This window comes from Pleurodeles waltl, chromosome 6 (assembly GCF_031143425.1).
Source record: "Pleurodeles waltl isolate 20211129_DDA chromosome 6, aPleWal1.hap1.20221129, whole genome shotgun sequence".
Taxonomy (NCBI): Eukaryota; Metazoa; Chordata; class Amphibia; order Caudata; family Salamandridae; genus Pleurodeles; species Pleurodeles waltl.
The window spans coordinates 1081841800-1081859479 of record NC_090445.1 but is presented as its reverse complement, the minus strand read 5'-3'; the positions used below and the strand labels follow the sequence as shown (position 1 = coordinate 1081859479).

At 46.3% G+C, this 17680-nt stretch overlaps 1 protein-coding gene across 17 annotated transcripts in view; it reads left to right on the top strand.

Moving 5' to 3' along the window:
* Positions 1-17680, top strand: part of UBR4 (ubiquitin protein ligase E3 component n-recognin 4) — a 1862787-nt gene that overhangs the window by 199865 nt on the left and 1645242 nt on the right. For all 17 annotated transcript variants that reach the window (XM_069240131.1, XM_069240143.1, XM_069240141.1 and 14 more), the window contains exon 15: positions 8556-8743. In XM_069240131.1, the coding sequence (XP_069096232.1) occupies positions 8556-8743 (188 nt within the window). The remainder of the gene's footprint in view (positions 1-8555; positions 8744-17680) is intronic.

Here is a 17680-nt window from a genome sequence, read left to right as displayed (position 1 = left end):
TGTGTTTGAGAAGTTACATTAGTACCTGGTAGACCTAGGTCCACCTTCTCCTCAAGTTGGGGGGAAAGAGGCAGACCACTGGGTCAAAACAAGGGTGACCAACTACATGGGGGAGGTCACCATAAGAAAGCCGCCCCAAGGAAAAGCAATGGCAAAGAGTCTTCTAAAGGCCCCCAAAAATCTTTAGGAGGTTAGGCCCTGAGACTCTTCCCAATCCAAGTGTGGGTACAAAGGTAAAAACTAGGATCCCAAAATGGCTTGGTGTCATGACTGCAAGGCTCTTGGACACTGAACTGGAGATCTTACCGGTCTTCACAAAAAGAATGCCTCTGGTGCACCTGCAGTAAATGCAGTGGTAATTCTCCCGATGCGATTCTAGGTGGGCCCTAATCAGGTCAGTGAACCCACTGAGGCAATGCTATCAGAGGGTGTGGTGGGGTAGCTGCCCTGGCTGTGTGGCCCAGTAATCTGGAGAGATACTGACAACAGCCACATAATAATGGGTTTAGAGATGAAGCCCTGAGACACTGGTGCTAGTGTCACCCTGGTGAATGAGCATCTGGTGTCCTCAGACCAATACTTGACTGGTGAGAGATAGTCCTCAGTCCTGATAATCATGCTAAGGTACACCCTGCAGCGATGGTATCCTTAGAATAGGGAGGGACCACTGGCCAAAAGAAGGTGATGGTATCTCCTTAAATCCCTGTACAGTGTCTGCTAGGCAATGACCTGGAGTCCGCAGCATGGACTGAGGTTGAAAGGAAGACCCATGCAGTTATGCTGGAGATATTTTATATTTAAGTGCAACGAATCACCCTCTGGAGGGTCTTTCGGCACTAGTGCACCCCCACAGGTCAAAAAATGAGATTAACAAATTAAAAATTAAAAAAAAATAATTAGAATTAAAAAAGCCAGATTTTAAGGGATTTTTATAATGAGCAAGATCAGAGCAAGACCGTATATGCAAGAGTAGCTGGTTCTAGTGTTGGGGGTCCAACAATGAAAAAACGTTTGTATATGCCAAGGAGGCAGTAAAAGTTGTGCAGTAGACCTAAGATTGCGTTTTCGAACGTAAAGCTGCAGCTTGTTTTGCAGCTAGCATGGACCACATCCTTGTAGAGACTTGTGTACCAGACAAAGAAAGGTTCCGAAGGAGATATCCTTGTTTTCTACATTGATGGTACTAAGTAGTACTATATGGGTGAGGAGTGGTTTTGCTGAGTTTGTTGATGCATAGAGAGGAAAGGTGGTCCAGAAACACATTCTCTTGATGGGTTGTCTTCTGCATCCATCTATTAGACCAGAGCCAAAATGAATCCTCAGATCAAAGCATTTGATCCGTCAAAGACTACCATATAGCCAATATAATGGTCAAACTCATCCCTCACCCTATCAACTCAATGTTTAACTCTCTTCAAAACTACAATTAATAAGACAAAGTACTAACCTGGCTCAATGACATGATCCTTGATGGTTTCACACCCCCAACTTTCACCAAACTCCAAATCACTTGGAAACACCCTGGACCAACCTTAGTCTCAACACATTGCCAATAAAAGCAGACTCCCTAATAAGAGCTCTCTCTTAGAAGGAAATCAAACCATTTCTTCGAGAAAGCGATACTCTAACGTCTGGATGATGGTAATGCCTTACTCAGTGGCATCCCAGACTCCACATTGGCATCCCTTAGTGGCGTTCTATATACTACAGCACGTCTTATGCAGGGCCTGAAGAAATATGATCACACCATACCTATCCTGATGGGAGTCCTCTTGCAGACTCACCCCACCTTTAAAATCCAGCTACATCATTTACAAAGCTATCACAATCAGCACCCCTGCTTATCCTGCACAGAAACACCCACAGCCAGGGCACCATCAGACTGCAGACTAAGTGTTAAAAGGGTAAAAAATGAGATGCTTGGCCTTGTCTATCTGTGGACTTAGGATGTGGAACAGCTTTGTATCCATCAGGACTACCCCTACACTGCTCCAGTTGAAGACTAACCCGTTCAAGAAATACTCCATCACAGTGCATTAACGATCCACAACACAGCTTCTATCCTTTTACTCTTGACTTCATGCTGGTCTTTGACCATGTACAGTGCTCTTCAGCCTTTTGTATAGAAATGTCATATACATACCTACATATAGTAAAGATTGACATACTTTGAATAGGTGCTACTACGTCTTTTCACAAGTCTACACAGAGGGTCATTTTTTCTGCTTGGACCCCAAGATTCCTAGTGTAGAGGCCCACCTCAGTGGACGGGGCATTGCTTTAGTATTGATTTAAGAGCTGAGAAATCTGCTGTTCGAAGTATCAAGCAGAAAAGTAAGTTACTTAACTTTAGTAACATCTTTCCAGCGCTTACTCTATCTAATTCATTCTGTTACTCATGCTTTAAAATTTAAACAAATGTTTATGTGCAGTGGTTCCACATCTATGCAGCTTTGTGTCTCCATTTTTGGATGGTGTTGCTGCAGAGGTGTTTGGGGCCACCTTTGGGAGCGCAGGAGCTATTGAAAGGTTATCCAGGTGAAGTCTGGCACCTGGGGAGTTTTACAAGATGATGAACCTGTGATTAGATGGAGTATCCACCGAAAGAGCATTACCGAATGTAAGTAAATTTAGGACAAACTTCAGATAACTCATCTATTAAATACTCCTCGGGTGTCAGACTGGATCTGAAAACCTTTGACTAGTATGTGGCACTGTGCAACTCCGCACTGACCCTGTTCCACTACACAAATGATGTGCTGGTCTCACATCAGTTCCTTTCTTTCCATGCCACCATGCGCTGATCTGGAGCTGCTTTTAGTGCCTTTGAGACAAGTTTTTGTCCGAGACCGATCAAGTGTTCCTGTGATGCCAAGGGTTCAGCCACAGCTCTTAAGGCCTAGTGGACTGTGCGTCAATTAATCGGAAGGCCATATGGGAGCGCAGAACAAGGTCATAAATTGCCAAATCCAGAAGACCCCAAGACTTACCAATCATAAGTTGCAGGGTCAGTCCTGTTCCCGGGGTTGCTTGTCACACTCGAAGTCTTTGGGTAAATTGAAGAAGAAACATAAAAACCTAAGCAAGACTCTTCCCATTCCTGCCTCCCACATTTTTCTAAGACGTGAAGATGTCACCATGCCTCTCTGACATGCTTCTGCAGTCAGTTGACATCAGAGTCCATCCTGTAGCTTGTCCCACCATAACCAGAGTTTCCAGGGATGTCTGCGACACGGAGCCAGATTAGAGTTCTGCAAGGCCTTACACTGAGTTTTCACATCCCTGCTAGCACCCTGTGGTGCTCCTATGAGCCCCTGAGGAGCTGAGAGACCGTCCATCTGAGATACCACCAGCGAGTTTGCCCTCTGTGCAAGATTGACCCTCTAAATCCTCCACTGGGCCTCTACCATCTCCTGCACTGACTCCACTGCCAGCGCCATGCTCTACTCTCGTGCTGATGCTGGAGGACGAGGTGCCCATTGTGCTTGCTGGCTTAGTCTCTGCTATTATGATCTCGTCCATAGCTGCGCTCTACTTTTTGCCAAAGCACCTTTATTTTCCTCACACACACACCACACACACACACCACACACACCACACACACCACACACACCACACACACCACACACACCAAACACACCCCCTCCCCCTCCGCAAGGAAGGACAAATACTTAGCATTACTTATTTAGTTAGTATCGATTTGGACAACTATTATGATGCAGGTGATGAAATTGAGTGACCATATCACAAAGAAAATTGGTAGGATGATCTTAAAAAAAATCCAATGGCCTTGACACTTCCCCTGAGTTATGCCTTATCTCACCCCCTGGTCCTGCCACTGAGGATTGGTTCTTATGCAGTGGTCATGCTTAGGGCTGCTGAAGTTCATGACCTCCAGCTCCCCCAGGTTAGAGGTCAAACAAATGTCTTGACTGAAGTACAGAAGTCTTGCCAAACAACTACTGAGCCCCTCTTGCCTTTCTGTGAGGAATTTACAGATACCGTCCCAGGGGCCTAGTCAAAACCTTGCTCTGTCCTGACTCCACAACCCTGCCCCGGGCGAACCCCTGTTTCTCTAGCTGCACCTCTCCCCTGAAAGCTTGTTGATAAAGGTGTCCAAGTCTGATGAACCTTACTATCTTTGACTACAGCCCCAATAGTAAGTCCAATCATGTGGAAACCTTTGGGAAAGGGTATTTTATTCTACCAGCCTGGCCCTCAGATCTGTGAATGCCCTTCTGGGCTAATACTCCCACGCTCTTTGGTATTCAGTGGCTCCTGTACTCCCAGGTATCACAGAGCACTTCTAGTATGTCCTAACTAAAAATATCTAGAATCATCATTCTTCATCTAAATTCACAATTCGTTGTGGCTTGAAATTAACAATTCCATCAGGCGGGCTATTGGCACTAGTGTTGCCATTCACCAGCATGCTTTGATGCGGTCTGTTTTGTTGCAGACCATCTCCAATCCTCCCTCATAAACATGCCCTTTGATAGGAACAGCCTGTTTGGGGGCAAGGCACAATCCACTCAAGTGGTTCAAGAAGAGCAAGGCAACAGCATTTTATCTTGCCCCATCTCACCTACCACATCAGCCCTTTTGTCCTTTTTCAGCTTTGGCAGAGGCACACCATATTGTTGGCTAATTCAGCCCCATCCAGGTGCCTAACAGCTTTGTGGCCATGGCACCCATTGCCCCCAAGGTCAGGGTTGGTGAGCCACTCAGTTCACTGTCCCCTTCCTGCATTTCCACCTGACAAACCCCTTTAGCAAGCATTTTATGAAGCATAGCCATCAGGTTTGAGGCAGGGTCCAACAAAGCAAGCCAACCTGTCAAGTAATCACATTGGACTGGTGGGTCATGCAGATAATCCTTAGAACACTTTATTGCCACTCCACCGCACCTTCCAGCGTCCCCAGAGCAACTGATGGAGGACCAGCTGTCTGTCATACAATACGAAGTGCAAGCCCATTTGGCTAAAGGTGCTTTGGAGAGTGCGACTGCACAAGAGATAAGTTGTGGTTATTACTCCTGCTACATACTGGTGCAGAAGAAGAATTGGAGGCTTTGTCTTATTTTAGACTTGGGCCCTCTCCATGCCTTCTGCCGGAAGGAAAAATTCAAGATGATCACACTGGCCCAGGTCTTGTTTGCACTCGCCCCTGGAGACTGGATGGTAGCATTGGATCTATAGGAAGTCAATTTTCAAATAGCAGTCCTGCAGACCTATCAGCGTTATTTATGGTTTGTGTTGGGAAAGGAGCATTTTCATTGCCCTTTGGTCTCACCAGCGCCCCTTGGATATTCACAAAAGTAGTGGCGGTGGTACCAGCACACCTAATGGCTGTCTCTCCCCAGTCAGTTTTCTGCCATCTCCAGACAATGGCAAGCCTCATGTTTTATTTAAAGTTTGCAGTCAATGTGCTGAAGTCACACTTTAGTCTTTCTCAAATGCTCCCTTTCATTAGATCCTTTCTGAACATGATTTGGATTCATAACTTTCCCCTGGTGTCCGAAGTCTCGGTGAGACCAACGTCAAAGGTGACCTCTCATACCATGTTAGATTTCCGTGAAGACCTGGAACTCTCCCTGTAGTGGTGGTACTGGACTGCGACTGAGTCAACAGACATCACAATGTACCCCTGTAGGAAGCTGTCTTTGCACGATATTCCTCATTTTGGTATATCACATAATCCAGTGGTTCCCTTGCAAGTGGTCAGAGGCTTGCTCTACAAATCGCAAGGTGCTGTCTTTTGGGGTAGTGTGGTTGAGCAGCCTTAAGTTTGTCAGAGAGGAGTGTTGGGCATTTGCTGCATGCACACAGTCAAAGGATGCACATGACTCAATGAGATCCACACCGATTTATAAACAAAACACTTATATTCATATAACTTTAGGCATGAAGATCATCACAAATGGACAAGTACGTTTCGGGTTATGAATTTTTGCAGGTTTGAAAAATCAGCACTTTCTGAAGCAGTAAGGTTAACCTATTGAGTAAAAGCACATTCTGCATACAGGTACTTTACAGCAACTTACAGGACTAATCTTCTGGACTTAAGGTAAGTATGGGCATCACCAACAAGTCACCACAGGAGTTACTGGGATGCCCAGGGGCAGAGGTGCTTTTCAGCGTGGGGTGCCCTAATGTTTTCCTATAGGAAAAGGAACATGTACTGCACTTAGCAACAACTTACTGGACGGTTTTTCTGGAGTTAAGGTAAGTATAGGGCAAGGTCCAAGGCAGCGCCAACAGGTCACTTTAGGCGGCACTGGGACATCTGGGTGCAGAGGTGCTTTTCTGCATCAGGTGCCCTAATATATCCTGTGGGGGAAAGGTTTAGTTGGAAAGGTGCTGCAAGCTAGGACTGAGGGACCTGTCCAAGTGAACTACCAAGGGGGGTTTTGGGTCTCATGATGCTCAGGGACGTAGGGACACCTTTGGCCCTTTTGTCCTCTGGCTGGGGTGGCCGGGTGCAAAGGTGTCCTGAGGCATCAGGTTTTTGTCACTGGGTCACTTTTGGGGGGGGGACGGTGGAGTGGGGTAGAGACAACAGCCTCACAAAGAGGCTGTAGGCAGTGTCGGGAAGTCCACTGTTGGCAAACCCAAGGTGGGCTATGTCTCTGGAGGGTTGGGCAAACCACACTGGCACTGTTGGCCCACTTCGACTCTGGCTAGGGGGGGGGGGCGTGGGTGCAGTGGTGCTTTCCAGTGTTTGGTTTTGGCAGTCCGAAGTCCTCGTAGTTCTGCTGGGTTCACTGCAGGATGCAGGGGAGCAGCTTTGCTACTCCATGAGAGCTCCTGGGTCTTGGTTGAAGGCCGGCCGGCATGGCTAAGGCCAAGTCAGCTACTGGCCTTCTGCTCTTGCTACTCCTTAGGGTCTATCTTGTTCTTTCAGGCCAGCATGATCTGATTTATGGGTGGCAGGGGCTCCTCTAAAGACTGAATTTAGGGGCTTTAATGGCATGTAAGGTAGTAGGCAAAGAGGTACTTACCCCTGGGATCACTATGCCCATTATATGATCACTTCCTGTGGGAAGTGTGCATAATGCTGTCCCAGAGTTCCTAATTCTGCCATCACCGAGATGGCAAATATTCAAATTTCATGTCCCTATCAGTTAGAACTGATCTGAAGGCGGACATGCCTCTTTGACTTAATTGCCTGCCTGTCTGTATACACCTGTCGTTGGGACAAATTTGTGGCTTGCCTCGCGCACAGCCGATTGACCCACTCCAGGCCAGGTTATCTGACACTCTGTGTTCTCTCACCCAGCAATGCTTTGCCTTTTTTGACAAGCCTACACACTTGTTTCCTCCCTCTCACTTTGTCATGGCATGATGGGACCTTAAGTTGATTGTCACAATTTTTGATGTGCACTCCCTTTAAGCCGCTTCAGATGCCATCTCAAGCTCCTTACCCACTAGATGGTGTTCCTCTTTGCCATAACATTGGTGTGGTGAGTGAGGGAGCTGGAGGCTCTGTACCCACCTGCTGTACACCACTTTCTTACCAGAACTACTGGTTCTTTGGACATTAGCATGCCTCGATGAAAGTTTGGATGCTGCTCCATATTGGTCAAACCGTAACCCTGTTGGTGTTCTGTGATTTTTTTTTTTTAAATAATCTACATCAGTCATACAAAAGAATTCCTGGTGGATGATTAACTCTGGGGGATTTGCTGGAGTGAAAAAAGGCAAAGCAATACAGAAAAGGACCATCTTTTTCTGGATCGTACTCTGCATCAAAATCTGCTCTACACCGGCCAAAAAGCAGCCTCCAGAAACGAGGAAGACACTCATTCCACCAGGGCCAAGGATGCCACCACTGCGTTTGCATTTGGGGTTCCTGTCTATCGTACAGGTGGCTAGGTGAACATCTCTACATACGTTCACAAGACCATACTGAGGACATCAATGTTCACCTAGAGGAGAATTTTGCCCGCTTGATCCTACAGGACATTTTGGCTTGCAACAATTCAGTCATACCTTCTAATAATTACTGATGTGCTCTCAATTCAAAAGGTGAAGAATCTGTGGTTAGAAGTCTCTAGCAAAAGAAAGGTAAAAACCTTCGGCAGTGCTTTTTCTGGTAGAGACTCCGACTAGATTCCTCACCGACCTGCCCCTTTCCCCAGCTGTGAATTGGTCTCTACCCTATACCACATGTACGAATCTGCCCACTGGTCAAAGCAAATTTGCTGTGAGGACTGTGCCAAGGGCATGGACAGAGTATTACCGAAGGTAAGCAACTTGTTATACTTTTCTAGTTCATAGTACAATTCACCTGAATTTAGGAAGTTAATAAGGTGTGTGTGTTCTCTGTTTATTTAGGACTTGGATCAGATTGAATCTGTTTTTCTTGCATGAATGCTAGAGAAGTCTGTGTAGCCTAAATAATGATGCCTCTGCTGACACTACAGTGTATGTTTGGGGCTAGAATCTGTTGTGGTTGGTAACAAAAGATGCTGAATGGTGTGCAATCACCACAAAAGAAAGGGAAGCCTTTGGGACCAACGAAATTGGTGGTTATGTCTAATGTATTTTGTTACAGATGATGACAGTGAGCCCATCCTGGGTCAATGGTTTGAGGAGACAATCTCACCAAGCAAAGAGAAAGTGGCCCCTCCACCTCCACCACCACCACCCCCCCTGGAGAGTTCTCCAAGGCTTAAGAGTCCCAACAAACAGAGCACTGCAGAGAATGGAAACATACTGGCTTGTCGCAAGGACCCTGAGTTGGTAAGGATTTAGACATTAAAATTGAGGTAGCAGTAATGGAGTTGCACATTACCTTCTTTTTTGTAATCCTGTGTTGTGGACTAGAGTATATGGCTCAGAGTTACCCTTGTTGTCCATTAGTGTTTTATTGTTTTGCTTTTGCCAGCAGTTGGCCTAGAACTCCACCACTGGAGATATGTGTGCAATCACATTGTGCTAAAGTAGCTCTTTAATCAGTGCTTTAATACTGGGTATGCTGTCTCTAGGAATGGGTACATCTTCTTTTGCACTGTATCTCACCTTCTGTTGCACTGGATCTCGTCTTCTGTCTGTACTTTGACCCTGCTTACATACATTTTGTTTGTGTGCATCATGGGGCTGTATATTGCAGGGATGTTTAGGAATTGCTGGTCTTTAGTGGTTGTAGGAGTCTGTTGGGTGGATGTTGCCATTTGTATCTGAGGTTATAATGGCTGTATGAGTTGGTCTGCCTATGTATGCTGTGGCCACTGCCACAGGCTAATATTGAACGTATCTACAACAAGGTTATGAAACCTCATGTTTTGCCCCCTCCTGACCCCCCCCACCCCACCTCTAAATTGCCACTTCTGTAATTTATTTCCTAGTGCAGCTGTCAGGATTTTGATTGGTGGCTAATGCGGTGGGCCAAATATACCTTGCAATATTATGGTGTGCATTACTGGTTGTTGTAGGAAACTGGACTTTGCTTTGCAGACATCCCCCGACTTATTGCCCTCCTTTTTAACTGCTACATGCTGGTGTTTCAACTGACCGTGCACTGAGGCCTGCTAACCAGACCTCTGTGCCAGTGGTCCTTCCATAAAACAAGGTATTGTCCAATTGTAACCCAATTGGCTTGGACTTTAGTACACCTGTAAGTCCCTAATAGATGGTATCCTTGGTAACTTGTGTAGGGTTCTGGACTTTGGTTGCAGAAGCCCCTCGCACTTTTTGCCTGTTTTTTAATGCAAATTTGACTGAGGTGCACTAGGTTCCCGCTAACTAGGTCCCCCGTGCCAGCGTTCCTTCCCCAAAACAAGACACCTGGTCACGTGATCCCCAAATGGCCAGACCTTTGAGAACTTTTAAGTCCCTAGTAAATGATGCCTCTGGTGCCTAGGGCCTAGGTGCTAAAGAGGGTCACTAAGAGCTGAAGCATAACTTGTGCCTTAGGGGCAATCCAGTATTCCCCTAGGAACTGGGTACAGACAATGTCTCACCTAAACAATGCTCCTAGAGGAATTGTTTAGATATAGTATGTGTACATATGATCCAGTCTTCAATTTATAAGACAACTACGTACTGTTAAAAAACAATATATTACTCAATAGGATTCAGGAAGTTTATAAAAAAACAAAAAAAATACAACAAATCCAATGAATGTCCATCTCATAAACAGCAACACTGTATATAACCCCCTAGATCCCAAGATAGAATCCTAACAGAAGATCCAGGAAGAGGTCATAACCCTCCTCATGACAAGGTCCTGCACAATAATTGCCTGGTTTTCAGTCCCAGTTCAAGTAATATCATGGACTTTCAATTCAGCTTGTCAAATGAGAAGGTAATGTCGATGCTTCGGCCTGTGGTGGCAGTCAGAGGTCCGTCAGACCATCATCTGGACTTGGTGGTGTTAAATAATACCTACACATAAGGGAAATTAATTATAAAACAGTACGTGTGATCTATCAAATCACACCATGTGTACAGTATGTTGAACCCAAGAAAACCACAAACACAGGTGTGAATACTAATATAAGCCACTTCCTATTTGACAAAGAACATTTAAACAAAACACAAAAAAATACTTTAAAAAAAGCAAACGTGCACCGTAAACTACACGGTCAGGCTCCCAACCAGAATGGCTACATTCTGCTATTGACAACAGGTTGCAAAAATAGACTCTATAGCAACACACAAGGGGACTTCAACCTACAAGCCCAAAACGGACAAATCCACAAAGATTAAAATTGCTTAACCATCATACAAAAACTCTAGAAAAGCGCTGCCTCCATTGCAGCGTACTCATACCTTCTAAATATGGGACCGCTATCGGCTGTTGCCATCCACATCAGCTCAACACATGCGAGTCAGAATCAAACAGTGCTGGCCTTCCTGGCAAGGTTAAATAGGGAAGTGAAAGGTCATGTGACCATTCCAGTGATTATGGCGGCCATCTTAAACTAGTAAAAATGCCTAATACCCAGAGTTTGCAGACTGTTGTAATTACGGTAATTATACTGTTGTGGACCTTAGGAAGTTAATAAATAAAATATCCATCTGGGCCATCAGCTCAGCCCATGTTAGTAAGATACACACGCTGTCTGTCTCCCTATTACAGAGCATTCAGGTAGTCCCATGACCAATGCAGTAACTATGGCGGCCATCTTTAAATGTAATAATAGTGGCCCATCTAAATGCTCTCGATATTAAATCTACGTTCACAACCCTGCTGTAGGTAGCCCCAGAGTCTAGCTTATCCATAGAACAGAAAGAAAAGATTGACCCAACCAATTATTCTCAGCATTGTTAGCCAGCAGCCACAACAACCAATACAACTAAATGTCAGAAATGAAAGTACAGATAAAGGGACTCAAAGCCCTCATACCTACCATAAAGGACACAATAGGAAACCCTGAAAGGAACTATACCCTCTCTAGCAGAAGTGCTAGATATCGACTCATGTCTGCAGTTGCAGGCACAGAACCATGAAAGGCGGTTAAGATCCATAACCCTCTATGTGGAATACATCACATTAACTGTTCCATTCAAGATAGTCTCTCTACGACATTGCCAGTATTTGCCAATCCACCTGTTGATTCAGACCCTTTTTAACTGTACCTGCAAGCCAAATGCACCGGTTCTCTTTAATGGTCAACAAGCGGTCCACATTTACACGTCTTTTCAAGGGTTTTACAACATCAAGTGCAAACGGTGCATATCATTGGGTGCATGTTTCATAAGATTGTAATGTTCAACCACAGGAGCATTCACAGCATTACACTGTATTCATGATTGATGTTGAATAATCTGTTTTCTGACCTCTTGAGTTGTTTTACCAATGTAAAACAAAACATGGGCATTGAATACAATAAATAAAAATGTTAGAACCACAAATATAAAAAAGTTTCAGCTGCCAAGTTCTTTCATTTAGACATGTTTTTACAATTTTAGTGGAAGTACATGCAATACAGTTCCCACACGGGTACTGTCCAACCCTTGGTGTTAGCCCCCTTCAAAGTAGGCCCTCACTAGACAAGTTTTTTCCCTTTTTGAAGGCAAATAATGGTTTCTCAATCTTTTTAATTCCATTTGAACAGCTCTCTTTTACTTGGAGTAAGGCTTGTCGACCGTAATACCAGGCACGTTTCAGGGATCTTTTAAACAGTCTATATGGATAGCCTCTTGTAAGGAAATGCCTCCTTGGCATGGTTACCCCCCTGACTTTTTGCCTTTGCTGATGCTAAGTTTTGATTTGAAAGTGTGCCGAGGCCTGCTAACCAGGCCCCAGCACCAGTGTTCTTTCCCTAACCTGTACTTTTGTTTCCACAATTGGAACACCCTGGCATCCAGGTAAGTCCCTTGTAACTGGTACCCCTGGTACCAAGGGCCCTGATGCCAGGGAAGGTCTCTAAGGGCTGCAGCATATCTTATGCCACCCTGGGGACCCCTCACTCAGCACAGACACACTGCTTGCCAGCTTGTGTGTGCTAGTGGGGATAAAAAGACTACGTCGACATGGCACTCCCCTCAGGGTGCCATGCCAACCTCACACTGCCTACAAGTATAGGTAAGTCACCCCTCTAGCAGGCCTTACAGCCGTAAGGCAGGGTGCACTATACCATAGGTGAGGGCATAAGTGCATGAGCACAATGCCCCTACAGTGTCTAAGCAAAACCTTAGACATTGTAAGTGCATCGTAGCCATAAGAGTATATGGTCTGGGAGTCTGTCATGCACGAACTCCACAGTACCATAATGGCTACACTGAAAACTGTGAAGTTTGGTATCAAACTTCTCAGCACAATAAATGCACACTGATGCCAGTGTACATTTTATTGTAACATACACCCCAGAGGGCACCTTAGAGGTGCCCCCTGAAACCTTAACCGACTACCCGTGTAGGCTGACTGGTTTTAGCAGCCTGCCACACACCAGACATGTTGCTGGCCACATGGGGAGAGTGCCTTTGTCACTCTGTGGCTAGTAACAAAGCCTGTACTGGGTGGAGATGCTTATCACCTCCCCCTGCAGGAACTGTAACACCTGGCGGTGAGCCTCAAAGGCTCACCCCCTTTGTTACAGCACCCCAGGGCACTCCAGCTAGTGGAGTTTCCCACCCCCTCCGGCCACGGCCCCACTTTTGGTAGCAAGGCCGGAGGAGATAATGAGAAAAACAAGGAGTTGTCACTGGCCAGTCAGGACAGCCCCGAAGGTGTCCTGAGCTGAGGTGACTCTAACTTTTAGAAATCCTCCATCTTGCAGATGGAGGATTCCCCCAATAGGCATTGGCTACTAACCCCCCATACCTAAACACACCCCTAAATTCAGTGTTCGATGGCATCTGTCGCTGGAGATACACATGTTTTGCATAGCTCGCCATCTGGTGTTGGGTCGGAGTGTTACAAGTTGTTTTTCTTTGAAGAAGTCTTTCGAGTCACGGGACCGAGTGACTCCTCCTTTTGTCTCCATTGCGCATGGGCGTCGACTCCATCTTCGATTGTTTTTTTTCCGCCATCGGGTTCGGACGTGTTCCTGTCGCTCCGAGTTTCGGAACGGAAAGTTAGCTATCTATCGGAAGATTACGTAGGTATTGTTGCGTTCGGGATCGGCTTAGATAGAATCGACACCGCATCGAAGTTTGGAGAGCTCCGGTGCCCTTCGGGGTAGCTTTCGATCCCCCGTCGGGGCCTGGTCGGCCCGACCGCGTGTCAGACAACGCAGATGGAACGGACCCCGTTTCGTTTCTGTCCCAAATGCCACAACAAATACCCGTATTCAGACCAACATTTGGTCTGTAACCTGTGCCTGTCGCCTGAGCACAGTGAAGAGACTTGCGAGGCCTGTCGTGCGTTCCGGTCCCGAAAAACACTCCGTGACCATCGAGCCCGAAGACTTCAGATGGCGTCCACGCCGACAGCACACCGAGAGTTCGAGGAACAAGAGGAGGAAGAGGCCTTCTCGATCTACGAATCGGACTCCGAAGAATTCGACGATCCAAGAACTGTGAGTAAGACGTCGAAGGCAACACACAAGAAAAGTGACAAGGCCCAGGGGACGCCACTGCCACCAGGCCATGGCTCCACCCATAAATTCGGTGACCGACCGTCTGCACCGAAAAAGGCCGAAAAAGTGCCGAGATCGTCCAACTCCGGTCGAGACACCGGCACGCAGCCTGCTCGGGACCGAGACAGTGCTGCTGAAAGGGATCGACGCCGAGAAAGCGGTGCCGAGACGGCTCGACGCCGAGACAGTGGCACCGAGGAAGATCGACGCCGAGAGGTTTCGACTCCAAAAAAGAAAAAAGTCACCTCGGAGCCGAAAAAGAGTACAGACAGGGTTTCGGTGCCAAAACGAGCCGCAACCGACCCAGTTACCGGTTCCTATTCAGAGGAACAATCACTGTCCTCTCAGATGCGAAAGCATAGATTTGAGGAGGAGTTGCAATCCACCGAAGTGGACCATACGCAGACACGTATTTTCATACAGGAAGGAACAGGGAAAATAAGCACCCTTCCCCCAATTAGAAGGAAAAGGAGACTGGAGTTTCAAACAGACCAAGCACCACAAACAAAATTGGTGAAAAAGGTAACTCCGCCACCCTCTCCACCACCTGTAACTAACGTTTCACCAGCACAAACTCCTTCACATTCCCCGGCTCACACCACCGTGAGCCAAGGTGACCAGGACGCTTGGGACTTATACGACGCCCCAGTGTCGGACAACAGTCCAGAGGCGTATCCCACAAAGCCCTCACCACCAGAAGACAGCACGGCTTATTCACAAGTGGTGGCTAGAGCGGCAGAGTTCCACAACGTAAACCTCCACTCAGAACCAGTCGAGGATGACTTCTTATTCAACACCCTCTCCTCCACCCACAGCTCCTACCAAAGCTTGCCTCTGCTCCCAGGAATGCTACGGCACGCAAAAAACCTCTTCAAGGAGCCGGTCAAGAGTAGGGCAATAACACCAAGGGTGGAAAAGAAATATAAAGCGCCTCCTACAGACCCTGTTTTCATCACCTCACAGCTGCCACCAGATTCCGTCGTAGTAGGAGCAGCTCGCAAGAGAGCCAACTCCCACACATCTGGGGATGCACCACCCCCAGATAAAGAGAGCCGCAAGTTCGATGCAGCTGGAAAGAGAGTCACAGTACAGGCTGCAAACCAGTGGCGCATCGCTAACTCCCAAGCACTACTTGCGCGCTATGACAGAGCCCATTGGGACGAGATGCAACACCTCATTGAGCATCTACCCAAGGAAATGCAAAAGAGGGCGAAGCAGGTGGTTGAGGAAGGACAGAACATATCAAATAATCAGATACGCTCCTCTATGGACGCAGCGGACACAGCTGCGAGAACAATTAACACATCTGTGACTATAAGAAGGCACGCATGGCTACGAACGTCTGGTTTTAAACCAGAGATACAGCAGGCAGTGCTCAATATGCCATTCAATGAAAAAGAACTGTTCGGACCAGAGGTGGACACGGCAATTGAGAAACTGAAAAAAGACACTGACACTGCTAAAGCCATGGGCGCACTCTACTCCCTGCACTTACAGCACCTTCCGCAAGACAACCTTTAGAGGGGGGTTTCGGGGTCAAGCCACACAAGCCAGCACCTCACAGACAACACCGTCCAGCTACCAGGGACAGTATCAGAGGGGAGGCTTTCGGGGCCAATACAGAGGACAATTCCCTAGGAATAGAGGAAGATTTCAAAGCCCCAAAACCCCTACAACCAAGCAGTGACTCACATGCCACTCATTCCCTCCACACAACACCAGTGGGGTGAAGAATAGGCCAGTATTACCAAGCATGGGAGGAAATAACTACAGACACTTGGGTCTTAGCAATTATCCAACATGGTTATTGCATAGAACTTCTACAAATCCCTCCAAACATACCACCAAGAACACAGAATTTATCAAAACAACATTCAGACCTTCTGGAAACAGAAGTTCAAGCATTATTGCAAAAGAACGCAATAGAACTAGTACCAGAAACACAAATAAACACTGGAGTTTACTCACTGTACTTCTTAATACCAAAAAAGGACAAAACACTGAGACCAATCCTAGACCTCAGAACACTAAACACCTACATCAAGTCAGAACACTTTCACATGGTCACGCTACAAGAGGTGTTACCATTGCTAAAGCAGCAAGAGTACATGACAACCTTAGATCTCAAAGACGCGTATTTCCACATACCGATACATCCGTCGCACAGGAAATACCTCAGGTTTGTATTCAAAGGAATACATTACCAATTCAAAGTATTGCCGTTTGGTTTAACAACCGCGCCAAGAGTCTTTACAAAATGTCTAGCAGTAGTGGCTGCACACATCAGAAGGCAGCAAATACACGTATTCCCGTATCTAGACGACTGGCTAATCAAGACCAACTCACTGACAAGGTGCTCACACCACACAGATCAAGTTATACAAACCCTCTACAAACTCTGTTTCACCATCAACTATGCAAAATCACACATTCTGCCGTGCAAAGTACAACAATATCTAGGAGCCGTAATAGACACAACAAAAGGATTAGCCACTCCAAGTCCACAAAGAATTCAAAATTTCAACAAAATCATACAGCGCATGTACCCAACACAGAGAATACAAGCGAAAATGATATTACAACTCCTAGGCATGATGTCCTCATGCATAGCCATTGTCCCGAACGCAAGACTGCACATGAGGCCCTTACAACAGTGCCTAGCATCGCAATGGTCACAAGCACAGGGTCACCTTCTAGATCTGGTGTTGATAGACCGCCAAACATACCTCTCGCTTCTATGGTGGAACAGTATAAATTTAAACAAAGGGCGGCCTTTCCAAGACCCAGTGCCACAATACGTAATAACGACAGATGCTTCCATGACTGGGTGGGGAGCACACCTCGATCAACACAGCATACAAGGACAATGGGACGTACATCAAACAAAACTGCACATAAATCACCTAGAAATGCTAGCAGTTTTTCAAGCACTAAAAGTATTCCAACCAATCATAACTCACAAGTACATTCTTGTCAAAACAGACAACATGACAACAATGTATTATCTAAACAAACAGAGGGGGACACACTCACCGCAGCTGAGCCTCCTAGCACAAAAGATATGGCGCTGGGCAATTCACAACCACGTTCGCCTAATAGCACAGTTTATTCCAGGGATCCAAAATCAACTTGCAGACAATCTCTCTCGATCACCAACAGGTCCACGAATGGGAGATTCACCCCCAAATTCTAAACACTTACTTCAAACTTTGGGGAACACCTCAAATAGACTTATTTGCAACGAAGGAGAACGCAAAATGCCAAAACTTCGCATCCAGATACCCACACAGGCAGTCCCAAGGCAATGCCCTATGGATGAACTGGTCAGGGATATTTGCGTACGCTTTTCCCCCTCTCCCTCTCATTCCATATCTAGTAAACAAATTGAGTCAAAGCAAACTCAAACTCATACTGATTGCACCAACATGGGCAAGGCAACCTTGGTACACAACACTGCTAGACCTATCAGTAGTACCCCACGTCAAGTTGCCCAACAGGCCAGATCTGTTAACACAACACAAACAACAGATCAGGCATCCAAACCCAGCATCGCTGAATCTAGCAATCTGGCTCCTGAAATCCTAGAATTCGGACACTTAAACCTCACACAAGAATGTATGGAAGTCATAAAGCAAGCTAGAAGACCATCCAC